This window comes from Chiloscyllium punctatum, chromosome 46, assembly GCF_047496795.1.
Source record: "Chiloscyllium punctatum isolate Juve2018m chromosome 46, sChiPun1.3, whole genome shotgun sequence".
NCBI lineage: Eukaryota > Metazoa > Chordata > Chondrichthyes > Orectolobiformes > Hemiscylliidae > Chiloscyllium > Chiloscyllium punctatum.
The window spans coordinates 58272557-58299668 of record NC_092784.1 but is presented as its reverse complement, the minus strand read 5'-3'; the positions used below and the strand labels follow the sequence as shown (position 1 = coordinate 58299668).

Below are 27112 nucleotides of genomic sequence, written 5' to 3'. Positions count from 1 at the left end.
TTTGCTGGCATTGTCCTCTTACACCAACTCAGAGCCGCCCAGTGAGTCTGAAGGTTGAGCCAATCTAACCACCTTAACATGGACAGGAGGCTTGTGATGATGGGACGTTGCAGTAACAAGCAGCCTCCTGATATTATAGGAGTGAATTACTGCAGATGCTGGAATCTGTACTGAAAACAACAAATGCTGGAGATCACAGTGGGTCATGCAGCATCCATGGAGAGAGAGCAAGCTAACCTTACTGATGAAGAGTCAATCCAGACGGGAAACTTTACCTTGCTCTCTCTCTCCATGGATGATGCCGGGCCTGCTGAGATCTCCAACATTTGTTCTTTTCAGTGTCCTGGTATTGTCAGATTTGTATATTGGCTGGACGTTTATAACCTTAATTCAGTTTGATTCTGTGAATAACACTCTTGCCCCCGGCATCATTTGTCGTGGATTCAAGTCCTCCTCCAGAGATTTGAACACAACTTCAATAGGGCAGATACTCCAGTGCAGTACCCAGGGAGTGCTGCATTGTCTGAGGTGCAGGAGTTTGGATGGGGCATGGCACTTAGACCCTGTGGTTGGAACAGGTAAAATGAAAGGGGAGATCTCCCTGGTGCTCTGGCAAATTTTAGATAGAATCTTAGAGCAGGGGAAAGACCCAATGTGTCTGACCTGGTCAAAACTACCCAGCTAACTATTCCAAATCCATTTTCCTGCACTTGGCCCATAGCCTTGTATGTCTTGGCATTGCAAGTGCACATCTATAGAGTTCTAGTGATCATAGAAATAAAAACTGTCTAGTTAGTGAGATAGTCACTGGTCAGAAACACACTGCTTTTTCCTCCTGGTTTTAAATCTTACTCATATTGTTTTATTTACAGACAGTGGATCATCGACTTTGACCAAGGTACTTATGAATTTCTAATGCAGTATTTGCTGCTTTTGTTAAGTATTTTACTATAAATACTATAGAACTGTCAAGAGGCTGGTGAGATTAAAGAGATTATCTGGTCATTTTCGAGGGAGGTGGTGTTAAAATAATGGTGCTGAAGGGGTTAATGTTCTTGTTACACTGGCTCCACCCATTCTACCAATGTCACTCTCAGTCTGTGGGTGGAGACTGTCCAGCTTTCAGAGGAAGCAGATAGAGTCTAGACTAACTCATCAAGGTCCTAGACATTACCCCTGAGAAAAATGTTTGTACTTATCGCTAACCTTCTTACTAGCTGAGAAAAGACCCCTCTGTAGGTTCTTTATGGTTGTGTAGCATTTATCACTGAACTCAGGATATGCCAAAGGCAAGCAAGGACAAACAAGGATTGGTGACAGTGGAACTACCTCAGAAAACTCTTAGCCACCTCCCACATACAGCGAGAGGTGGCAAATACCACAAGGAATGCTCACCTGGGAAAATGTCACATATAAATACGAACAGATGGGTAGGTTGGTAGTGGGGGGGGGGGGTAGTACAGCAGTAAATGGAGGGCGATGAGGGTTGGATGGAGCAACCATGGAATAAATGGTTTGATACTTTTGAAAGGAGCCAAGAACCTTCTCTGCGTTCTTATTGATGTAAGTTTTGTGATGTTTATATCTTCCAATATTTGAGTTTGAATCGTTTAATTTGAACTAATGGCATAAGCATTTTTTTTGCATGTGATGCGGTTTAGTAATTAACTTGTCAATATTTCTGTAGCCATGGTGATTTATCTCAAAACACAGTATGAGAGAGAGAGAGATTTCCTGAAAAGTTTTTCTTTTGGTTATAATGGGAGAGTTCATCAGTGAATAAATAGTGGTGCAATTGGCTTTCAGATAGAAGATTCCAGACTTTCTTGGGCTTGGGAGTAACACCTGTGGCTTGGGGAAAAAGAACTGTTTATTTTCAGTTTAGGGCCATCTTATAGGGTTTTTGGCTGTAACTAGAGAAAGGGAGAGGATTATTTAAATTGCTAAAATATGTTATCTCATTGTAAGGAGTTTAGTAAATATTCCTGACCAGCAGTGTTTGCGTAAAACCCTGAAGTGGTTACTCGAAACTGAGAAAGGTTAAGCTTAATAGCATAGAAGCTCCAAGACGTGGCTGTCATATTCTCAAAGCTGGGCGTTGAAGCCAATGTTAAATTAAGCCCATGGGGGTGATAGAGAGTTCTCTCTGGTGTGAGTACTCTATTGGGATGCGTTTAGGATGAATGGGATTTTATTTTTACTCTGTGTTTCAAGTGTTTTTTAGGTTTGTGTTATATGTAAATACTTTGATTCATTCTACTTTATCTTCATTGCTGTCATGCTATAAATTTCTGTTTTACTGCGAAAGAAATAAATCTGCAGCATTTTGAGCTTTTATTTAATCAAACTGAAACAAAAAGTAATGATCTATCAAGCCAGATTTTAGTCTGGGCTCTGAATTGTTCAGTGTTAGCATCAATTAGGATCATAACAAATGTTATAATTAATCTTATGGCTTAATAATATTAGATGTGACTCTTAATAAATTAAATGCAAAAATGTTCTCCTCTGCAGAGTAAAAGTAACAGAATTGCTCCAAGCCGTGCAGTCAAAGCAGGTAACTATCTTATCCATCCTGATTAAACTGCCTTAGAGCATCTCGTGATTGGAATAAAATGTTGGTAAACTCAGCAAGCTCTGTTTGTTAACAGAACATCAGTGGGTAAAGCATAATGCATATTACGAGAAATCTGGCTGAGATATGATCTGAGTAGTGATAAACTAGCCAATGGTGCTGGGAAAGAGGTCAGGCCTTCTCCCATCCTCTCATGGGATGTGGATGTAGCTGGCTGGGTCAGCATTTATTGCCCATCCCTTGTTGCCCCGTGGGAAGGTGGGGTTGAGCTGCCATCTTGAACCATTGACCTACTGTGGGTTGACTCACAATGTCATTAGGGAGGGAGTTCCAGGCTTTTGATCCAGTGACACTGAAGGACTGAAAGTATTTCCAGTCAGGATAGTGAGTAGCCTGGAGGGGAACTTGCAGGGAGTGTTGTTCCCGTGTATCTGCTGCCCTTGTCTTTCTGGATGGTTTGGAAGTTTCAGCTTAAGGAGCCTTGGTGAATTTCTCCAGTTCATCTTAGGTACTGCTGCTACTGAGCGTCAGAGATGGAGGGAGTGGATGCTTCTGAATGTAGTGCCAATCAAACGGGCTGCTTTGTCCTGGATGGTGAAGAGCTTCTTGAGTGTTGTTGGAGCTGCCACCATCCAGGCCAGTTGGGAATATTCCATCACCCTCCTGACTTGTGCCTTGTAGATGGTGGGCAGGGTTTGGGGAGTCAGGAGGTGGGTTACTCTTAGCCTCTGACCTGCTCTTATAGCCGTGGTGTTTACATGGTTAATCCAGTTCAGTTTCAATGGTAACTCCCATGACATTGATGGTGAGGATTTGGTGATAGTAATGTGGAATACAGGAAGGACTATCCATTTGGATGCAAAACTGGTTCATAGGTGGAGACAGAGAATGGTGGTGGAGGGGTTGCTTTCGGATTGGGGGCCTGTGACCAGTGGTGTGCCACAAGGATTGGTTCTGGGTCCACTGCTGTTCATCATTTATATAAATGATTTGGATGTGGACATAGGAGGTATAGTTAGTAAGTTTGCAAATGATACCAAAATTGGAGGTGTAGTGGACAGCGAAGAAGGTTACCTCAGATTGTGACAGGATCTGGATCAGATGGGCCAATGGGCTGAGGAGTGGCAGATGGAGTTTAATTTAGGTAAATGTGAGATGCTGCATTTTGGAAAAGCAAATCAGAGCAGGACTTATACACTTAATGGTATGGTCCTGGGGAGTGTTGCTGAACAAAGAGACCTTGGAGTGCAGGTTCATAGCTCCTTGATAGTGGAGTTGCAGGTAGATAGGATAGTGAAGAAGGTGTTTGGTGTGCTTTCCTTTATCGGTCAGAGTATTGAGTACAGAAGTTGGGAGGTCATGTTGTGGCTGTACAGGACATTGGTTAGGCCACTTTTGGAATATTGCATGCAATTCCAGTCTCCTTCCTGTCGGAAAGATGTTGTGAAACTTGAAAGAGTTCAGAAAAGATTCACAAGATGCTGCCAGGGTTGGATGATCTGAGCTATAGGGAGAGGCTGAACAGGCTGGGGCTGTTTTCCCTGGAGCGTTGGAGGCTGAGGGGTGACCTCATAGAGGTTTATAAAATCATTAGGGCCATGGATAGGGTAAATAGACAAAGTCTTTTCCCTGGGGTGGGGGGAGTGCAGAACTAGAGGGCATAGGTTTACGATGAGAGGGGAAAGATTTAAAAGAGACCTAAGGGGCAACTTTTTCACACAGAGGGTGGTGCGTATGTGGAATGAGCTGCCAGAGGAAGTGGTGGAGGCTGGTACAATGACAGCATTTAAAAGACATCTGCATGGGTATATGAATAGGGCATGCTGGCAAATGGAACTAGCTTAGTTTACAATATCTGGTTGGCGCGGATGAGTTGGTTCAAAGGTTCTGTTTTCGTGCTGTACAGCTCTATGACTCTAATAACACCATTGAATGTCAAGGGGTGATGGTTAGATTCTCTTGTATTGGAGATGGTTATTAGCTGGTGTGTATGTTACTTGGTATTTACCAGACCATGTCTTGGAGTAGCTTGGATTTCTGTTTGTCTAAGTTAGCTATGACTGGGGTTCCTGTGCAAACATATCTGGTTATTCTTTGTTGGGGGAAGCAAATTGGAGTTTGAATGAAGTTCTTGTTGCCGGGATGGAACTGTCAAGCTTCCTGGGGGTTGGGGGGGTAGTAAGTTACATCACAGAGTGAGATCCTGCAGTGGTTATAACCTCCCATCATTGCGGTCAATGTTCGAGCAAAGTGTGCGTATGTTCTTGAGAGAAGGCAGCCTTGCTCACTCTGGGCTATCTGATGTGCTCCAGAGAAGCTCTATTCTCTCAGATGTGCCAACCTCCTTAGAAATACTGCAAAGGAATAAATAAAATAGGAAATGGAACAATGAACCTTGATCTCTGTACCTCTAGGACTCCAGCTGAATGGAAGGTGGGAACCTTGCACTTTGCAAAGAACAGGCAAGAAAGGCAGATGAATGATAACCACAGCAGTGTTAAATCAGGGCACAAGCCATCGTTAATAGTAAGGAGTTCAGAAGTTGAGATTGCTGAAAACGAAGACAAAATCCCATGCAAGGACTGCACAAAACACTACATAGGACAAACAGGAAGACAGCTAATGATCCATATCCACGAACACCAACTAACCACGAAACGACACGACCAGCTATCCTTAGTAGCCACACACGCAGATGACAAGCAACATGAGTTCGACTGGGACAACACCACTATCATAGGACAAGCCAAACAGAGAACAGCCAGGGAATTCCTAGAGGCATGGCACTCATCCACAGATTCAATCAACAAGCACATCAACCTGGACCCAATATACCGGCCACTGTAGCGGACAGCTGGAACTGACAACCGGAAGCGGCAGAGACAAACCACTATAAATGTCTGAGGAAACATCACAGAAGCACTTCACAGGAGGCTCCCAAGCGCTGAGGATGTCACCTAGACAGGGGACGAAACATCTGCAACACAAATTCCCAGCTCGGCGAACAGAACCACAACAAGAAGACATTTCTTTTGTAGGGAGTTATCTTGCAAATTGTCCTGGGAGTGCAGAATATATTTTTAAAAATCATTGTGTGGCAATAATTCATAAATAGTATTACTTCTGAATAGATCATTGGCACAAAATGTTCACATCTTGTGCGTGAGGATATCATTCAGCCCTCTGAAATATGGCTGTTAATCCTGAGCTGGATTGTAGCCATGTTTCAGTTGATCAGTATCAAAGGACATTGAAGGGTAATGGAGGGAGAAGAATGATTGAGAGGAAGATAAAATTTGACACGTCGTGCTGTTGGCAAACTACTGACAGGTTTGAAGGCTCTCATCTCCTCTCCCCTTCCCTCAGGTTTGCCCAAAACGGAAGTCTGCCAAGAATATTTCGGGATGCCTCCTCCACCCGTAGCGTTCGGACCTGCTCTGAAGCTGCTTCTAGGGGATATCATCGAACTCACCAAAGCAGAAGTGGAGCAGCAGTGGTGGGAGGTGAGCTGCACAGACTGACTTGTGTCATCCCGGTGTCGCAGTAGCTTTTCACATTGTTGTCATTTTCTTTTTAATATTCCAGTAGGCTTACGCAGAATTGGCACAACCATGATGGGCTGAATGGCCTACTTTTGTACAGCAAACATTGCATATGCATTACTGTTGCATCAGTTCGGCTCTTCTTTCCTTAAGATCATCAAACAACAATGATTTTATTGCACTTTGGACAAGAAGTGCATCGCAATAAGGAACAGAAACCCTTGCCAATCTTCCCGAAATTAATACTGATGCCTGTTGTGGTATCTTGTGTCTATTCTGAATGTGATATCAATTTCAGTGAAAGAGTTCTCCCAGTTAAATACCCTGAGTTGTCCCAGTTAAAGACCCAGACTTCACCCTGTTAAAGACCAGATTTCTATCATTTAAAGGTCAGAGTTCTCTCAGTGAATGACCAGATTTCTCCCAGTTAAAGACGAAATTCTCCCACTTAAAAGACCCAATTTCTCCCAGTTAAAGACCAGAGTTCTCCCAGTGACAGACCAGAGTTCTCCCAGTTCAAGATCCGTATATCTCCCAGTTAAAGACCAGAGTTCTCCCAATGACAGACCAGATTTCTCCCAGTTCAAGATCCGTATATCTCCCAGTTAAAGACCAGATTTCTCCCAGTGACAGACCAGATTTCTCCCAGTTCAAGATCCATATATCTCCCAGTTAAAGACACTAATTTCTCTCAGTTAAAGACATAAGTTTCTCCCAGTTCAAGACCCAGAGCTCACCCTGTTAAAGACCAGATTTCTCCCAGTTAAAGACCAGATACCTCCCAATGAATGACCAGAGTTCTCCCAGTTAAAGGCCCAGATTTCTCCCAGTTTAAAACCCAGATTTCATCTCAGTTTAAGATCAGATTTCTCCCAGTTAAAGACCAGAGTGCTATCAAAGATCAGAGTTCTCCCAGTTAGAGACAGAGTTTCCCAATTAAAGACGAGAGTACTCCCAGTTAAAGAACAGATTTCTCCTAGTTAAAGACCAGAGCTCTCCCATTAAAGACCAGTGTTTTTCCTGTTAAAGACCTGTATTTCTCCCAGAAAAAGACCAGATTTCTATCTGTTAAAGATCAGATTTCACCCAGTTAAAGACCAGATCTTTCCCAATTAAAGTCCAGCATTCTCCCAGTTAAAAAACAGATTCTCCCCAGTTTAAGACCAGATTTCTCCCAGTTAAAGACCAGAGGTATCCCAGTTAAAGATCAGATTTCACCCAAAGGCCAGATTTCTCCCAGTTAAAGACCAGTGTTCTCCCATTAAAGACCAGTATTCTCCCAGTTAACAACCAGAGGTCTACCACTTAAAGACCAGAGTTATCCCAGTTAAATACCAGATACATCCCAGTGAATGACCAGATTTGTCGCCAGTTTAAGACAAAATTTCCCTGTTAAAGACAAGAGTTCTCCCAGTTAATGACCAGATTTCTCCCAATTAAAGAGCAAATTATCCCAGATTTCTTTCAGTTAAACATCAGAGTTCTCCCTTTTAAATACCAGATTTCTCCCAGTTAAACACACAGAGTTCTCCCATTAAAGACCAGAGTTCTCCCAATTAAAGATCAGTATTGCTCCCAGTTAAAGACCAGATTTCTCCCAGTGAAAGACCAGTATTTTCTCTACTTAAAGCCCAGAATTCTCCCAGTTAAACACCAGTGTTCTAGAATTCTCTCATGCAGTATGACTCTATGACTAACCACCTCTATCCAACTCAAATGTAGCTTTTAGTTAAAGTGATGAGAAATAAGTACTCAGCATAATCAATACTGCCAATGATCAGAGGTGAAGGTAAAGGATCACCAAATGATTACATCCCTGGGGAATACCTGAGCAAGCACTAAATGCAAACACCCTCCATGGCTAAATACAATGCAATACACCTTTGGGAAATCTGAGTTTAACATAGAAAATTAATGCATTTCAGATTGCTAATAAACATCCAGTATTGATTTTATTAAGGTCTTTGCCTGTTGTACTGGGATTCTGCTCTTTGGTGCTATCTAGTGTTCATCATTTTCATTACATGACAACAAAATTGAAGAGAAATTTATTGTCAAGTGTACCTTTCACAAGAAAAATACAGTGAAAAGTCACATAAATTGCCTGACCACAGTGCCTGCATCAGTGACAAAAGTCATACATAATCATAAAGTAAAGTAAAACTTTGGGGTGGCTCAGTGGTTAGCACTGCAGCCTCACAGCACCAGGGACTAGGGTTCGATTCCAGCCTCGGGTGACTGTCTGTGTGGAGTTTGTACATTCTCCCCGTGTCTGCGTGGGTCTCCTCCAGGTACTCTGGTTTCCTCCCACAGTCCAAAGATGTGCAGGTCAGGGTGGATTGGCCCATGCTAAATTGCCCATAACGTCAGGTGCATTAGTCAGAGGGAAGGGGGGTTACTCTTTGGAGGGTCAGTGTGGACTTATTGGGCCGAAGGGTCTGTTTCCACACTGTAAGGAAGATGGCTGTTCATAATAGCATGCAAACCGATTTAAAGGGTCCTTGTGGTAGTGTGTGTACCTCTGGCTCAGGTTCAAGTCCCACCTGCTTGAAAGGTGTGTAGTAACATCTCTGAATAGGTTGATTAGGAAATAAATAAGAAAATATAAAGGCCGCACCTAGAACACTGGCTGTGGGTCAGGAGTTATAAGACTGAGGAAGTCAATAAACCCACTCCACAAGAGAAAAGATCCAAACGTCTCAATTTCAACTTGATAGCTGGTTTGAAGCGAACACAGAATCCTGGAGAAACACAACAGGTCTGGCAGCATTTATGCTGAGAGAAACAGAGTTAATATTTTGAGTCTGGGATGAATTTTTCTTTGAAATTCCTGAGTTTTCCTCGGAATTTCAGCACCCACAGTACTTTGCTTTTGTACAATTGGTTTAAGATTGATTAACAGGGAGTAATATGAACAAATATATCAAACAGTAATGAATTAACCCAGAAGTTAAATAAAATGAGTTAATTAATGTTTTTCTTTTAATGCCTTCAGGGAAGGAATACATCTACAAATGAGATTGGCTGGTTCCCCTGTTCTAAAGTAAAACCCTTCGTATGCGTAAGTAATACCCTCTTGATTTATATTCTAGGTCCTTGTTCTCAGCGAATAGCACCTGACTGTGGAGGGCAGTACATGTATTGGGCCAACTCCAAAGAGCCGAGATTCTACAGTTGGGTTAGTTAGATATGCACCAAATCGCGTACACTGTTTTAAAAAAAAAACCCAGCCTAAATATGGAAGGAATTGAATCTTTTGTATTACCTGACAACAAGATAAATTTGATTTCCTCACCCCATCTATTCCCAACACTCACTCGATCATCTTAACACTATCTCCCACTTAACACCTCATCCATCTCTTCTGGAGTACTGCGTTACTCTGTTATAGGAAGGATATTATTAAACTGGAGAGGGTTCAGAAGAGATTTACCAGGATGTTGCCGGGTATGGAAGGCTTGGGTTGTAAGGAGAGGCTGGATAGGCTGAAACGTTTTCACTGGAGTGTAGGAGGCTGAGGGGTGACCTTATAGAAGTTTATAAAATCATGGGGGGCATAGACAAGGTGAACGGTAAAGGTCTTTTGAAAGATTTCAAAATGAGGGGGCATGTTTTTAAGGTGAGAGAAGAAAGATTTTAAAAAGACCTGAGGGATAATTGTTTCACATAGCAGGTGGCTTGTGTGTGGAATGAACTTCCTGAGCAAACGATGGACATGGGTACAATTTCAGCATTTAAAAGGCATTTGGATAAGTACATGAATAGGAAAGATTTGGAGGGATATGGGCCAGGAGCAGGCAGGTGGGACTAGAATGGTTTGGGATTACAGTCAGTATGGGTGGTTGGACCAAAGGGTCTTTCCATGTTGGATAACTCTAACTTCTTGACCCCATCCATTCCCAACACTCACCTCATTTCCTCAATCCAGTGTTTCTCTCCATCCTGGCTTTTATGATAGTTATATGCAGAGAAAGTGGGATTGTGCCAGACTCTTAATTATGTCGATAGGGGCTTGTCTGTGGTTGCTGGGAATCTCCTCCACACGAAACAGGACAGCTGTTGGTACAGATATTGTTAAACAATTAAAATTGGAAACATTTTTCCAAATTGTCTTCTAAACTTGTATCTTGCAGGCATCTCAGATAGACTATTCTTCCTATTCCTGGTAAGCAGAGTCATCTCATTCTAAATATTTTCACCATAAATGCCTCTTTCTCCCAGTGAGAACATTTTTGGATATTGTTTCTATCAGGTTTATCCAGGGTAAATTATAAATTCAGCACAAGGTAAATTATAAATCTGATACTGGGTGAATTATAAATCTGATACAGGGTAAATTATAAATCTGATACAGGGTAAATTATAAATCTGATACAGGGTGAATTATAAATTCAGCACAAGGTAAATTATAAATTTGATACTGGGTGAATTATAAATTCAGCACAAGGTAAATTATAAATCTGATACAGGGTAAATTATAAATTCAGCACAAGGTAAATTATAAATCTGATACTGGGTGAATTACAAATCTGACACATGGTAAATTATAAATCTGATACTGGGTAAATTACAAATCTGATACAGGGTAAATTATAAATCTGACACAGGGGAAATTATAAATCGGACACAGGGGAAATTATAAATCTGATACAGGGTAAATTATAAATCTGATACAGGGTAAATTATAAATCTGACACAGGGGAAATTATAAATCTGATACAGGGTAAATTATAAATTCAGCACAAGGTAAATTATAAATCTGATACTGGGTGAATTACAAATCTGATACAGGGTAAATTATAAATCTGATACTGGGTAAATTACAAATCTGATACAGGGTAAATTATAAATCTGACACAGGGGAAATTATAAATCGGACACAGGGGAAATTATAAATCTGATACAGGGTAAATTATAAATCTGATACAGGGTGAATGATAAATCTGACACAGGGTAAATTACAAATCTGATACAGGGTAAATTATAAATCTGACACAGGGTAAATTACAAATCTGATACAGGGTAAATTATAAATCTGATACAGGGTAAATTATAAATCTGACACAGGGTGAATGATAAATCTGACACAGGGTGAATGATAAATCTGACACAGGGTAAATTACAAATCTGATACAGAGTGAATGATAAATCTGATACAGGGTGAATGATAAATCTGATACAGAGTGAATGATAAATCTGATACAGGGTAAATTATAAATCTGATACAGGGTAAATTATAAATCTGATACAGGGTAAATTATAAATCTGATACAAGGTAAATTATAAATCTGATACAGGGTAAATTACAAATCTGACACAGGGTAAATTATAAATCTGATACAGGGTGAATGATAAATCTGATACAGGGTAAATTATAAATCTGATACTGGGTGAATGATAAATCTGATACAGGGTGAATGATAAATCTGATACAGGGGAAATTATAAATCTGATACAGGGTAAATTATAAATCTGATACAGGGTGAATGATAAATCTGATACAGGGTAAATTATAAATCTGATACTGGGTGAATGATAAATCTGACACAGGGTGAATTATAAATCTGATACAGGGTAAATTATAAATCTGACACAGGGGAAATTATAAATCTGATACAGGGTAAATTATAAATCTGATACAGGGTGAATGATAAATCTGACACAGGGTAAATTACAAATCTGATACAGGGTAAATTATAAATCTGATACAGGGTAAATTATAAATCTGACACAGGGGAAATTATAAATCTGATACAGGGTAAATTATAAATCTGATACAGGGTGAATGATAAATCTGACACAGGGTAAATTACAAATCTGATACAGGGTAAATTATAAATCTGACACAGGGTAAATTACAAATCTGATACAGGGTAAATTATAAATCTGATACAGGGTGAATGATAAATCTGACACAGGGTGAATGATAAATCTGACACAGGGTAAATTACAAATCTGACACAGGGTAAATTATAAATCTGATACAGGGTAAATTACAAATCTGACACAGGGTAAATTATAAATCTGACACAGGGTGAATTATAAATCTGAAAGAGGGTAAATTAGAAATCTGACACAGGGTAAATTATAAATCTGATACAGGGTAAATTATAAATCTGATACAGGGTAAATTACAAATCTGACACAGGGTAAATTATAAATCTGACACAGGGTGAATTATAAATCTGATACAGGGTAAATTATAAATCTGACACAGGGTAAATTATAAATCTGATACAGGGTGAATGATAAATCTGACACAGGGTAAATTACAAATCTGATACAGGGTAAATTATAAATCTAACACAGGGTAAATTATAAATCTGATACAGGGTGAATGATAAATCTGATACAGGGTGAATGATAAATCTGATACAGGGTAAATTAAAAATCTGACACAGGGTGAATGATAAATCTGATACAGGGTAAATTATAAATCTGATGCAGGGTAAATTATAAATCTGACACAGGGTAAATTATAAATCTGATACAGGGTAAATTATAAATCTGACACAGGGTGAATGATAAATCTGATACAGGGTGAATTATAAATCTGATACAGGGTGAATGATAAATCTGATACAGGGTAAATTACAAATCTGATACAGGGTAAATTACAAATCTGATACAGGGTAAATTACAAATCTGACACAAGGTAAATTATAAATCTGATACAGGGTAAATTACAAATCTGATACAGGGTGAATGATAAATCTGACACAGGGTGAATGATAAATCTGACACAAGGTAAATTATAAATCTGATACAGGGTAAATTACAAATCTGATACAGGGTAAATTATAAATCTGACACAGGGTAAATTACAAATCTGACACAGGGTGAATTATAAATCTGACACAGGGTGAATTATAAATCTGACACAGGGTGAATTATAAATCTGATACAGGGTAAATTGTAAATTTGACACAGGGTGAATTATAAATCTGACACAGGGTGAATTATAAATCTGATACAGGGTGAATTATAAATCTGACACAGGGTGAGTTGTAAATCTGATACGGGGTGAATTATAAATCTGATACAGGGTATATTGTAAATCTGATACGGGGTAAATTATAAATCTGATACAGGATAAATTGTAAATCTGATCCAGGGTGAATTGTAAATTCAGCACAGGTTAAATTGTAAATCTGATGCAGGGTCAATTGTAAATTTAGCGCAGGGCAAATTATAAATCTGATAAGGGATAAATTGCAAATCTGATACAGGGTAAATTGTAAATCTGATACAGGGTGAATTGTAAATTCAGCACAGGGTAAATTATAAATCTGATACAGGGTAAATTATAAATCTGATACAGGGTAAATTGTAAATCTGATACAGGATAAATAGTAAATCCGATACAGGGTGAATTGTAAATTCAGCACAGGTTAAATTGTAAATCTGATGCAGGGTCAATTGCAAATCTGATACAGGGTGAATTGTAAATCTGATATGGGTTAAATTGTAAATCTGATACAGGGTGAATTGTAAATTCAGCGCAGGGTAAATTATAAATCTGATCCAGGGTGAATTGTAAATTCAGCACAGGGTAAATTGTAAATTCAGCATGGGGTAAATTGTAAATCTGATACAGGGAAACTTGTAAATCTGATACAAGATAAATTGTAAATCTGATATGGGGTAAATTGTAAATCTGATACGGGGTAAATTGTAAATCGGATACGGGGTAAATGGTAAATCTGATAAGGGATAAATTAGTATGTCATTCAAAAAATCAAAGTGGGATTTTTGTAGCTAAATTTGAGTGCAGACTGCGAAAGCAGAGGAAGCTTTACCCGCCATGACCCTGAGTCTTGTCTCTTGCAGGTATGCTGGACCCATGGAAAGATGCCAGGCAGAAACACTTCTCAACAGTCGCTCAGATGGTACTTACTTAGTAAGACAGAGAGTGAAGGATGCTGGGGAATACGCCATCAGTATCAAGTAAGGAGGGGAAATTAAGAGCAAACCACAAACATCTTCTCAATGTCAATATTGTTTTGTGTCACCCGCAATGTTGATAAGATTCATTACTCCTGTGTGTATACGTGCATGTGGGAAAGAGAAAGAGACAAATCACACCAGCTCAATGTATATGATAAAGTTACCCAATGTCTGATAAAAATTGCAGTTGCAGTCTGTTTACATTCCCGTATCTGAGAGCGGTGACATTTAATCAGGATCGGAGGGACTAATGTTCAAGACTGGTCTGTCAGTGACCTGTTTAGACTCACAGAGACATACAGAAGAGAAAGAATCTTCAGCCCATCACATTTGCACTGGTCAAAAACAAACCCCAAACAATTCTAATCCCATTTCCCAGCTCTTGACCCATAACCTTAGCATCACAAGTTCACATCGAAATCCTTCCTCAATGTGAGAAGGGTTTCTGCCTCTCTCACCCACACAGGCAGTGAGGTCCAGGTTTATGCCACCTTGTTATGTCTCTATTTAATCAGCAAAGTTTGGTTTATTGTTACTGTGAAGGGGATTCATTATTAGGAATAACAGGAGGCTATTCAGCCCATCAGACCTGTTCTATCGTTCCATTGGGGCAACATGGTGGCTCAGTGGTTAGCACTGCTGCCTCATAGCACCAATGACACAGGTTCGATTCCACCCTCAGGCGACTGTTTTTGCACAGTGTCTGCGTGAGTTTCCTCCAGGTGCTCTGGTTTCCTCCCGCAGTCCAAAGATGTGCAGGTTAGCGGGATTGGCCATGGGGAAATACAGGTCCGGGTGGGATTCTCTTCGGAGGGGTGGTGTGGACTCGATGGGCTGAATGTCCTGTTTCTGCACTGTAGGGATTCTAAGCTGATGGCAAGTCTGTGACCTGACTCTGAATTGAAGCAGATGGTTTGGTTTATCAGACTTGGGGTACAGTTCCACACCGAGACACTCCGAATAGGTAATTAGTTCAGTCTGAAACTCTCCCAGAGACCAGAGCGAGTGAAGATGCAGCTCCTAAATAAGGGGTCTCCTGTTGAAGATGATGAGTCAGATCAGGATGGAGGAGCATTCTTGAAGGGTCTGATTGTCCTGCTGTTGCTGCTAGTTTGTGTGTTCTTTTGTTCAGTCTCAATTGGTCTCTTCATTCAGACTGAACATTGGGTCTTAACTCTGCTGTTAAAATATCAAACGTTCACGGGTCAGGACTGCACAGCACAGTGTCTCAGACAGTTCAGTAAAGGCTTCAGGCCACGACGTTAATATTTCATGATGTTTTGTGACAGGTTCAATTCAGAAGTAAAGCACATTAAGGTGACCACATCAGATGGTTTATTTCGTGTGACAGACAAGAAGGCCTTCAAGTCATTACTGGTATGTATGAACCGAATTTAAACTGTGGTACAACAAACGCATACACTTCAACCCAGGCCAGAGAGGTCTCCCTGTTGATAAATATCCTGTCAAGGGATACAGCACGGTGTCTCAGTGGTTAGCACTGCTACTCCACAGCACCAGGGACCCGGGTTTGATTCCAGTCTCAGGGTGACTGTCTGTGTGGAGTTTGTACATCCCCTCCGTGTCTGCGTGGGTTTCCTCCCACAGTCCAAATATGTCCAGGCTAGGGTGGATTTGCCATGGGAAATTGCCCATAGTGTCGAGGGATGTGTAGGTCAGCTGGATTAGCCCTGGGAAAGGCAGGGATACATTGGGTCTAGGTGTGGACTTAATGGGCCAAATGGCCTGTTTTCATGCTGCAGGGATTCTATGATTCTGATCAACATGTATGACAATGTTTCTGAGTTTCGCAACATTCTGTGTGTAATGGGTTCTTACCTGATGTGCTCTGGCAGCTACCAACTTCAGGAAAAAAGACTTGCAGGAGGGTGTCAGGTCTTTGAATGGGTGAATGTCACCTGGGGGCACAGGGCTTCTGCTGTTGTTGTGGTACTTCAAAAGCTGGTTCTCCGTCGGACAGAGACGATTGCAAAACAGACACACACTTTCAGCAGAATTGAAAAAGGAGGCAGAGAGAAGCTGTTTTCACTGCCAGGACAGGAGGTGACTGGCAAAAGAATTGACTGGGGATGAAATGAAGAGGTTTCTTGTTTATAATCCAGAGGCAACAAAAAGCTATTGATATGTTCAGTGAGTGGGAAAAGACCTGGAAAAAGGAACATAATGTGGGGAAAAAGTGTCCAGGGAAGATTTAACTAATTGGAAGGAGCAGTGGCCCAGCGACGTTCCTGAGAGGCTATTTATCTACAGGTCCCAAGGCCCTGGGTTCAAATCCTGCCATGGCAGATGGAGAGATTTGAATTCACTTTCCGTGTGGAAAGTGATGGTGTCATGATAATGTCACTGGGCTAGTTATACGAACAGGTGAAAGTGAGGACTACAGATGCTGGAGATCAGAGTCGAAAGTGTGGTGCTGGAAAAGCACAGCAGGTCAGGCAGCATCCGAGGAGCAGGAGAATCGACGTTTCGGGCAAAAACTCTTCATCAGGAAAGGGCTTGATGAAGGGCTTTTGCTCGAAACATTGATTCTCCTGCTCCTCGGATGCTGCCTGACCTGCTGTGCTTTTCCAGCAACACACTCTCCACCCTAGTTATACAAAATGGCAGGCCAGTTTTCTGGGCTCAAATCCTGCGATGGCAAATGGTGACATTTGAACCAATATTTTCTTTTAAATCTGATAACTTGTGGCGATGCTGTCACTTTAAAGAAGTTACTTTGTTCCTGGGTCATAAAGCAGAGGTGCTGAAGGGTCTAGTTTAACAAGACAAGGGGAGTGGCCAGTTCTCTCAGTTCAGGTTTTCTCTAGTGTTTTTAGCTGTAACAGTCACTCTGTGAGAGTCCAGGGGAGTTGCAAGCTTCAGTAAAGGATTCCTCTGCCTTTCTCTGAAGACCCTCTGTAGATGTTGTTCCCTCCCGCCTGTGGGAATCTGTGTTTGGATTTACCTTTTAGCTAGGGGGTGTGCTCATGGGGTGTTACTATATTCGAACAATTAGATTAGATTAGATTAGATTACATTACAGTGTGGAAACAGGCCCCCCGGCCCAACAAGTCCACACCGACCCGCCGAAGCGCAACCCACCCATACCCCTACATTTACCCCTTACCCAACACTACGGGCAACTTCCCATGGCCAGCCTACCCAACCATCATTAGTAACAAATTTTGTTGTTGGGTTGGTTAGGTCTTCCATTAGTTAAGATATTCTTTTGTCTGTGTTTCAATTATAGAATTTAAATAAATTCTGTTTTGCGTAAAGCCAAGTGGTTTGACCAGCTACATCGCACCTGGAACACTCACTTTGCATTTGCCCTTAACATAAGAAAATGTTAGGATCTAGGCTACTTTCTTAGAGTATTTTGAGGGGGTCTGCCCTGGTCCATAACATATAAAGCTAGCCTAATGGCAACCCCGTGCCAACTATCTATAGAATTCATGACCCCAGAGTTTGATGGATGCCAGGGCACTGAATAAACACAAGAGGAGATAGGCAGATTATCAATTAGTCATGGCCTACAAGAGGTGGGCAGGGGAAGTGGAGTTCAGGCCAAGAGGAGATCAGCCATGATCGTATTAAACGGTGGAGCAGGCTCAACTGGCTGAATTTCCTACTCCTGCTCCTGGTTTTTATACTTGGAGAGCTCTTTCAAAGGGATTGCAAAGTTATGTCGGGCAGACTGGCCTCCTACTACTTCAGCGCACCCAGTTCCATTCAGACTTCAAAGGTAGGAGAAAGTGAGGACTGCAGATGCTGGAGGATCAGGGCTGAAAAATGTGTTGCTGGAAAAGCGCAGCAGGTCAGGCAGCATCCAAGGAGCAGGAGAATCGACGTTTCGGGCATGAGCCCTTCTTCAGGAATGAGGAAAGTGTGTCCAGCAGGCTAAGATAAAAGGTAGGGAGGAGGGACTTGGGGGAGGGACGTTGGAAATGCGATAGGTGGAAGGAGGTCAAGGTGAGGGTGATAGGCCGGAGTGGGGGTGGGGGCGGAGAGGTCAGGAAGAAGATTGCAGGTTAGGAAGGTGGTGCTGAGTTCAAGGGTTGGGACTGAGACAAGGTGGGGGGAGGGAAAATGAGGAAACTGGAGATATCTGAGTTCATCCCTTGTGGTTGGAGGGTTCCTAGGCGGAAGATGAGGCGCTCTTCCTCCAACCGTCATGTTGCTATGATCTGGCGATGGAGGAGTCCAAGGACCTGCATGTCCTTGGTGGAGTGGGAGGGGCAGTTGAAGCGTTGAGCCACGGGGTGGTTGGGTTGGTTGGTCCGGGTGTCCCAGAGGTGTTCTCTGAAACGTTCCGCAAGTAGGCGGTCTGTCTCCCCAATGTAGAGGAGGCCACATCGGGTGCAGCGGATGCAGTAAATGATGTGTGTGGAGGTGCAGGTGAATTTGTGGCAGTACTTTAAAGGTACCGTGGATGCTGGAGGTCTGAAGCAAAAAGAGAAACTGCTGGAGAAACTCAGCAGGTCAGGCAGCATCTGTGGAGAAAGAGAGAGAGAGAGAGTTAAAATTTAGAGTCTAGTGTGACTGCAGTCCACATTTCTCCAGTACTTTCTGCATTTATCCTTCTCTGATTATGTTCTGTTTTTGAGTCACTTTGATGGACGTAAAGGTGGCTCAGTATTTAGTACTGCAGTCTCGCTGTGCCAGGAACCTGCTTTTGATTCCAGCCTAGGGTGACTGTGTGGAATTTGCACGTTCTCCCTGTGTCTACGTGGGTTCCCTTTGGGTGCTCCGGTTTCCTCCCACAATCCAAAGCTGTGCAGGCCAGGTGAATTGGCCATGCTAAATTGCCAATAGTGTTAGGTGTATTAGTCAGAGAAAAATGGGTCTGGGTGGGTTACTCTTTGAAGGGTCGGCATGGACAGGTTGGGCCGAACGGCCTGTTTCCACACTGTAGGGAATCCAATCTAATCTAATCAAACATCTCATGTCTGCAATCCATGGGAGTTGAATTTGCATTAATGCTGTATCTGCTGGACCCTTGTGGTTTCGTTAATTTGGATTTCTGAATAGTTTTGCATGTGTTGTGTGTTCTCTCATTGTTGTAAGTTAAGCCTCACTCCAAAAAGATCACCTTCAACAGACAAACAGATCCTTGTTTTCCTGCAGGAATTGGTGGAATTTTACCAGCACAATTCCCTAAAGGAATGTTTTAAGACGATGGATACAGCTTTGCAAAATTCTTTCCAAGAACCAGAAAAAAGAACCATCCCTAAGTTTTCAGGTGAGTGCACAAAGAGTTGGATGAACAGATGGGGAATAAACAAAGCCCCAGGATGTTTCCTGTACTGCCTCTCATATTCACAGGATGTCTGAGAGCACTTCCAGACAAAGGTTTGTGCACAGTAAACTCCCACAAACCACTGTGTGATAGTGACTCAGATCATCTCCCTTCTGAGAGATTGTTATTAGGTCGGACGACTGCAGTAAAGTCATGGTGGCTCAGTGGTTAGCCTCACGGCGCCGGGGACCTGGGTTCGATTCCAGTCTCGGGCGACTGTCTGTGTGGAGTTTGCAAGTTGTCCCTGAGGACGTTTCGTCTTCTCGGGGGGGGGTTCAAAAACAGACATCATTTGCGGCAGAGCTGAGAAATCTTCTCTCTCAGAAGGAGGTACGTCTTTGGGAACTGTCTTCCTGAAAAGGTGGTGAATGCAGAGTCCTGAACATTCTTAGGTCAGAGGTAGAGAGATTCTCAACAAGTAAGGGTTAGATGGAGCAGGCAGGCAAGGACGTGGAATAATAAAATCAGCTCCGATCATATCGAACTGCCGAGCAGTCTTTCGGGACTGAATGACCTACTGTTGTTCCTAGTTTTCACAGTTTTATCTCTAGAATATTGACGCAAGCAAGCTTTGGAGAAATATCATTGGGACATCAAAAGAAAGTGCAGTGTTGAAAGATTTGCCTTAAACTTGTCATTTTACCTTAAATTTGTCACTTTGTCAGCCAAATTGTAGAGGAGCTGATTGATCAGAATCGTCTAATGAAGTGTTGATTTACGTTCTGATTGGCCGTGGCGAGGGCATTGAGTGTCCAATACTTGGGAATGTGGTGTCATTATCAAGCAGGGTTGCCAAATGCAGTGAGAAGTTAGCAGAAGTTTTCAATCACAGAGTCCCTACAGTATGGAAACAGGCCATTCAGCCCATACCCACTCACATCCCTGCATTTCCCTGACCTGCACACGGTGGGCAACTTAGCCTGGCCAATCCACCCTAACCTGCGCATCTTTGGTCTGTGGGAGGAAACCCACGCAGACAATGGGGGCAATGTGCAAATGCTACACAGACAGTTACCTGAAGCTGGACTTGAACCCAGATCCCTGGTGCTGTGGGGCAGCGATGCTAACCACTGAGCCACCGTGCCACCCCTCAAGTTGTAGCTGCAGGTTCTTGCTGAGAGAGAGGTGAATCACATAGGCCCGATCCCAGTGATTATATTCCTGAAAACCATGACTTTAAATGGAAAAGCTAAGTGAATCACAGCTTCCCCTAGAAGTCAATGGTAGGACTGGAGTTAGGTTCCTTCAGTTATTTTTTTGCTCTGGGTACACAATGTGCTGGTTCAAATACAGGAGCATATCTGTAGTACTGTGTAATCCATCTTAAATAGTATAAATACATCATTCAACATCAGCAACTATTAGAATACTCAGGACCTTTCCCAATACTTTAAAATGTTACTGAGTTGAAATGGTGTACATTCCATGTTATAAAACCTTTACAATACCATAAAAATTAAAAGTTGACAAGAAAGACAAAATAAATACCAATTCCCTGCAGTTTTGATTGACAGGCTCCGTCTGGTGGCAGTAGTTGGTTGCACTAACCAATATCTGCCACTCGGTAGTGCCCAAGGCAAACGTGGCGAAAGTGGGGACTACAGTTGCTGGAGATTAGAGTCAAGATCAGAGTGGTGCTGGAAAAGCACAGCAGGTCAGGCAGCGTCCGAGGAGCAGGAGAGTTGACATTTCGGGCAAAAGCCCTTCATCAGGAAACTGCCCAAGGCAGCAATGAAAGTTCAGAACAGGAGCCAGGAGAGGAGACCGGGACAAACAGAGAGGAGTGGGATAGGGATTTGGAGATGGGAGGAAGATTGTCTGAGGATAGGGGTAGGAACTGGAGGGAGGTTGGCATATAGGAGCGGAAGCATGAGGAAAAATTAACACTCACAATGTTAAAACAAATTTATGTAACTATTCTCTTAATACAAAACCATTTTCAAAGGAAGCACACTAGCTTTCGGAGCGCTGCTCCTTCATAGGTGAATTGGCCGTGCTAAATTGCCTGTTGTGTCAGGTGAAGGGGTAAATGTAGGGGAATGGGTTTGGGTGGGTTGCTCTTAGGAGGGTTGGTGTGGTCTTGTTGGGCCGAAGGGCCTGTTTACACACTGTAAGTAATCTAACCTAATGATCACCTGATGAAGGAGCGACACTCTGAAAGCTAGTGCTTACAATTAAACCTGTTGGACTATAACCTGGTGTTGTGTGATTTTTAACTTTGTCCACCCCAGTCCAACACTGGCATCTGCAAACCATGTTCAAAGGAGTTATCAGTTAACTTTATGTCTTTGTCATCCTAATTTATAATGTGAAGAACTGTAAGGTAGAACTTTCAGCTTTTCTCTTTATTTCACTATTTTGTACCAATAGTACATAAGAGGTGGTACGGAGCCTCAGTGGTTAGCATTACTACCTCTTAGCGCAAGGGACGTGGGATCAATTCCACCCTGGGGTCACTGTCTGTGTGGAGTTTTGCACATTCTCCCTGTGTCTGCGTGGGTTTCCTCCCACTGTCCAAAGATATGCAGGTTTGGTGGATTGTCCATGCTAAATTGCCCATTGACTCCAGGGATGTGTAGGTTATATGGATTAGCTGTGAGAGATGCAGGGTTACAGTGACTGAGTGGGATGCCCTTCAGGGGGTTGGTGTGGTCTAGATGGGTCAAATGGCCTCTCCATACTGTAGGGATTTTCTGAGCATCTATGAAAGTGGCACTATATGCGGTGACATTGTACACATTTCACTGTACTTTGAGTCATAGAGATGTACAGCACTGAAACAGACTCTCATGCTGACCTGATATCCTAAGTTACTTGAGTCCCACCTGCCAGCACTTGGCCCATGTCCCTCGAAACCCTTCCTATTCATATACCCATCCAGAAGCCTTTTAAACATTGTAATTGTATCAGCCTCCACCACTTCATCTGGCAGCTCGTTCCATACGCGCACCACCCTCTGTGTGAAAAAGGTTGCCCTCTAGGTCCCTTTTTAAATGATGTGACTATTAATCTAATTCCAACTTTAATCGGGGATTTACTATACTGGCGTTGAGGATCTCCTCTGATTTTGATGCTTTGCAGGGGCAAGTTTGAAGTGCTTTGGGACAGCAAAGGCCCGTTACGATTTCTCAGCCCGGGATCGATCGGAACTGAGCTTGAAAGAAGGAGATGTGGTTAAGATCATCAATAAGAAAGGATCGCCTGGATGGTGGAAAGGAGAAGTATATGGCAGGGTGTGTGGTAACCTCGTGTTTCCAATCTTTGTTCCCAACCCAGTTCCCACTTGTCACTCTGCGTCCCACTGGCAATGTGTACATAAACAGCCCTTTCCAACAGAATCCAGTTGAGACTAATCCAGTAATTATTTGTTCCCCGTCCCCAATGGTGGTTAAGAGTCACCCACGTTGCTGTGGGTCTGGAGTCACCTGTAGGCCAGACCAGGTAAGGATGGCAGTTTCCTCCAGTGATCGACATTAGGCAAGCTTTATAGTTTATGTACCGGGATTTAAGTATCATAGAAGCACAAAAAATGTTCCAGCACCTGATGAAGGAGCAGCACTCTGACAGCTAGTGTGCTTCCAATTAAACCTGTTGGGTGATGGCCTGATGTTGTGTGATTTTTAACTGACAGCACCGAGGTGTCTGCATCAGCCCTTCAAACGAGCGACATGACCCAATGCTCGTCCCCTGCCTCTTCCCCAAATCCCTGCACACTGTTTCTAGACAAATGCCCCCTCTTGAATGCCTCAATTGAACCTGCCTCCACCACGTTTCCTGGCAGTACTTTCTACACCCTAAGCTCTCATTTAATCGAGGAGAGAGGTTGTTTCTCGTACTTCCAGTTGGTCGTGGTGGGATTTGAACCCACATCCCCAGAAAATTAACCTTGACTTCAAGCCTACTGACGTTACCACAGTACCACTACTGCTCTCTGGTTGCTAGCCTGCCAGAGGAAGGGGAGTTGGACTTGCAAAGCAGCACTTGCAGTTTGTTCCAGAGACCCACATCGCTGTTTTGTAATGTAGTCACTGTTGTGATGTGAAAAAACATCTGTGCAGTAATCTCTCACCAAGAATTAGATTTTAAAAAATGATCAAAAAATGTTGGAAACCTCAGCTGGCCGCACAGGACTGTAGCGAGAAACAGAGCGAACGTTTCCTGTTGATAACCTTTCACCTGAACTCAAGTTAACTCTGTTCCTCTTCACAGATGCATCCTCATCTGCTGAGTTTTTCCAGCTCATGTTTCAGATCTGCAGCGTTTTGTGAATGACCCAGTTAATAGCCTATACAAGGCAGGATGTCTATTTGAGCCTCTTCCGCCCCTATTGCAATCACAAAAGCAGATAGTAGTGGAGGCTGTGCCTTTGAGTTAATTCAAAGCCGAGTCGCACAGACATTTGTGATACAGGAGAAATTGGGAAGTGGAGATCAGACAGATCAACCCCAGCCTTACTGAAAAGTGGAGCAGACTGGAGGGGCCCTGCTCTAACTCTGAAGGTCTACGTTTGTACAAACAGTTGTATTTGACCGGTGTGTAACGTTACCCGTTCTCTGTTTCCAGGTCGGTTTTTTCCCAGCCAACTACGTGGAAGAAGATTATTCCGATTACTGTTACTGAAGCTTCAGCCTTCTGTGGGTACTCCATCGATGATACAAAGGAGATTCTCTGTCCAGATAAAGGTCACTTCTCTGTGGCTTTCTGCATCCAGAACCTCACTGGAGGGGTGCCCTAATCATCTCAAAGTATTAACTTTCTGAGTTCTACTCTGGCAATATTGTATTCTTTTATATAAACAAGATTCTTTCCAATATAATCAAGAATTGATCTGTCTGTATTTATTAATACAGTTTAAAAATATTCTCAAGAACACTTTTTGTCTCTGCCTTTCTTTGCAAACTGGATTAGTTGAAGAGGTGAACAAATTCCATATTGAGAAGAGAGAGAGAGAGAGTTGTATTTATGTAGCGCCTCTCATGACTTCAGGATGGCCCAAAGCACTTTTCAGCCAATGAGGCATTTTTTGAACTGTGATCACAGTCCTAGGTTGTTTTAATAATTGGTCCTGGGACATGGGCGCAGCTGGCTAAGATATCATTGATTGGCCAACACTAATTAGTGTCATGAATATGCGAAACGCAGCACAGCAAGCTCCCATGAACGGCAATGTGCTACAGACCACATCACTTGTTCTCGTGATGTTGATTTAAGGATAAATATTGGCTAGGGCCCCAGGCATTATAACTCTGCTGCTCTCCTCTGACACTGTGATATCAATACAATCATTTACACTCACCAGGAGAGAACAGAAAGGAGCCTCAGTTATGCATCTGGCTCAAACCAAGGTATAGGCAGCAGTGCAGCAGCTCCATGGTGCTATCCAGGGAGTGGGGAGCCGAGGTGTGTACTGCCTTTGATTCTGGAGGGGGTGACACATTCCCGGCTCTCTGTTGGAGGGATGAGAGCATTCCCATTGGGATGCTGCTGGGTGGGGTCACTGAAAACAGCGAGTGACCCACGAAGCCACCCCAGGGGGTTGGTGTGGTCTAGATGGGTCGAATGGCCTCCCCATACTATAGGGGTTTTATGAGCATCTATGAAGGTGGCACTATATGTGGTGACATTGTACACATTTCACTGTACTTTGAGTCATAGAGATGTACAGCACTAAGACAGACCCTCCATGCTGACCAGATATCCTCAATTAGTCAAGTCCCATTTACCAGCACCCGGCCCATATCCCTCTAAATCGCTCCTATTCATATACCCATCCAGATGCCTTTTAAATATTGCAATTGTACCAGCCTCCACCACTTCCTCTGGCAGCTCATTCCATAAACGTACCACCCTTAAGTCCCTTTTAAATGATGTGACTATAAATCTAACCCTCCCCAGCCCTAGATGAGTTAGAGCCATGGAGTCACACAGCACGGAAACAGACCCTTCGGTCTAACCAGTCCACATTGACCATGTTCCCTAACTAAACTAGTCCCACCTGCCTGCGCTTGGCCCATATCCCTCCAAACACATGAACTTATCCAGATATCTTTTAAATGTTACAACTGTTCCCGCATCCCCCACTTCTTCTGGCAGTTCATTCCATGTATGAACCACTCTCTGTATGTAAAAAAGTTGCCTCTCGTGTCCTTTTTAAATCTTTCTCCTCTCACCTTAAAAATATGCCCCCTCACTTTGAACTCCCCCACCCCAGAGAAACGACAACTGCCATTCACCCTATCCATGCCCCTCATGTTCTTATAAACCTCTATAAGGTCTCCCCTCAGCCGCCGACAATCCAGGGAAAATATATCCAGCATATTCAGCCTCTCCCTATAGCTCCCAGCTCACACCTTCATTATGTGTGCTCTATTATGTGTGGACTTTGGGTGCAGATGATGTTAAGCTCAACTGTGATGCCCCGCTTTGTGGAACAGCATGTTGACTCTGCCTCATGTGATGTACACACACACATAAAAATAAATGTTTGAGTGATGGTTCTGTTGCAGATACAGCATATGTGAAGCTGTACTCCAAGTTGGCGACTGAGCCTTTTATTAATATAGTTCAAAGGACTAACTTGCATTGAATGTCTAACAAAGAGTACCCTCCAGGTGCAGCTCCAGGTCCACTCTATCATCTGGATGTCCTTGCTCGCTATGATCTGTCTGTACTGTTTGCAAAACAGAACTTTGCACTGTACTCAGGTACAAATGACAACAATAAACCAAACCAAATCGGTTTGGTGGATTGGCCGAGCAAAATTGCCTGACAGTGTCCAGGGATGTGCAGACTAGGTGGGTAAGCCATGGGAAGTGCAGGGTTACAGGGAGAGGGTAGGGCGGTGGGTCAGGGATGCCCTTTGGATGGTCAGTGTGGACTAAATGGGTCCAATGGCCTGCTTTCCCACGCGTGATCACAGACTGTCTGATGCTTCCATCAGTGTGATTAGTGGGGTCTTGCTCTGCATGGGTTGGTTGTTACCTCGCAATACGTTACCATGGAGCAATGAGTGGCAAGTTGTGAGCCCCTTCCACTTGGTAGCTCTCAGAGTGGGAGGACGTGGTAGAGGGACCTCCCTGACTGTGGGTGGGGCAGTCTGCAGGACTCTGTTGAGGTGCGCAGGGTCAAAACTCACTCCAGAGTGGCAGCTGGCCAGGTTGTCGAGCAGTGGATGCATTCGGACAAAGCCATACGGTTTAAATCTCTTGCAGCGTCCACTCGATGACTCCCTGTTGGAAGGTCCCACAAATCATTGTGATGTATCAGATCAGGATGTGGAGAAACTGAACTGGAGAAAGCCAAACATCGAGCTGAAAGCACAGAATCACTATCAAACGAACAGTTTTCCTCCCTCTGTTCCACTTGCTGAAGGTGCCTGGTCCAGTTGTGAGGATAGTACCTCAGAGTACGAATTGTTCTCCAGCACAAGTATCAACCCTCCAACCACAAGGGATGAACTCAGATTTCTCCAGCTTCCTCATTTCCCCTCCCCCCACCTTGTCTCAGTCCCAACCCTCGAACTCAGCACCACCTTCCTAACCTGCAATCTTTTTCCCGACCTCTCTGCCCCCCACCCCCACTCTGGCCTATCACCCTCACCTTATCACCCTCACCTTAACCTCCTTCCACCTATTGCATTCCCAAGGCCCCCCCCCCCCAAGTCCGTCCACCCTACCTTTTATCTTAGCCTGCTGGACACACCTTCCTCAGTCCTGAAGAAGGGCTTATGCCCAAAATGTCGATTCTCCT

At 43.1% G+C, this 27112-nt stretch overlaps 1 protein-coding gene across 1 annotated transcript in view; it reads left to right on the top strand.

Annotated features, from left to right (window-relative positions):
• The window catches only part of LOC140468147 (proto-oncogene vav-like), a 134875-nt gene extending 110685 nt beyond the window's left edge, over nucleotides 1–24190 (top strand). The window contains exons 18-27 of the mRNA XM_072564352.1: nucleotides 873–898; nucleotides 2515–2557; nucleotides 5942–6078; nucleotides 9113–9178; nucleotides 10251–10282; nucleotides 13948–14064; nucleotides 15354–15441; nucleotides 19192–19306; nucleotides 22445–22596; nucleotides 23927–24190. Of these exons, the coding sequence (XP_072420453.1) occupies nucleotides 873–898; nucleotides 2515–2557; nucleotides 5942–6078; nucleotides 9113–9178; nucleotides 10251–10282; nucleotides 13948–14064; nucleotides 15354–15441; nucleotides 19192–19306; nucleotides 22445–22596; nucleotides 23927–23983 (833 nt within the window). The 3' untranslated portion in view covers nucleotides 23984–24190. The remainder of the gene's footprint in view (nucleotides 1–872; nucleotides 899–2514; nucleotides 2558–5941; nucleotides 6079–9112; nucleotides 9179–10250; nucleotides 10283–13947; nucleotides 14065–15353; nucleotides 15442–19191; nucleotides 19307–22444; nucleotides 22597–23926) is intronic.
• The last annotated feature ends 2922 nt before the right edge of the window (nucleotides 24191–27112 follow it).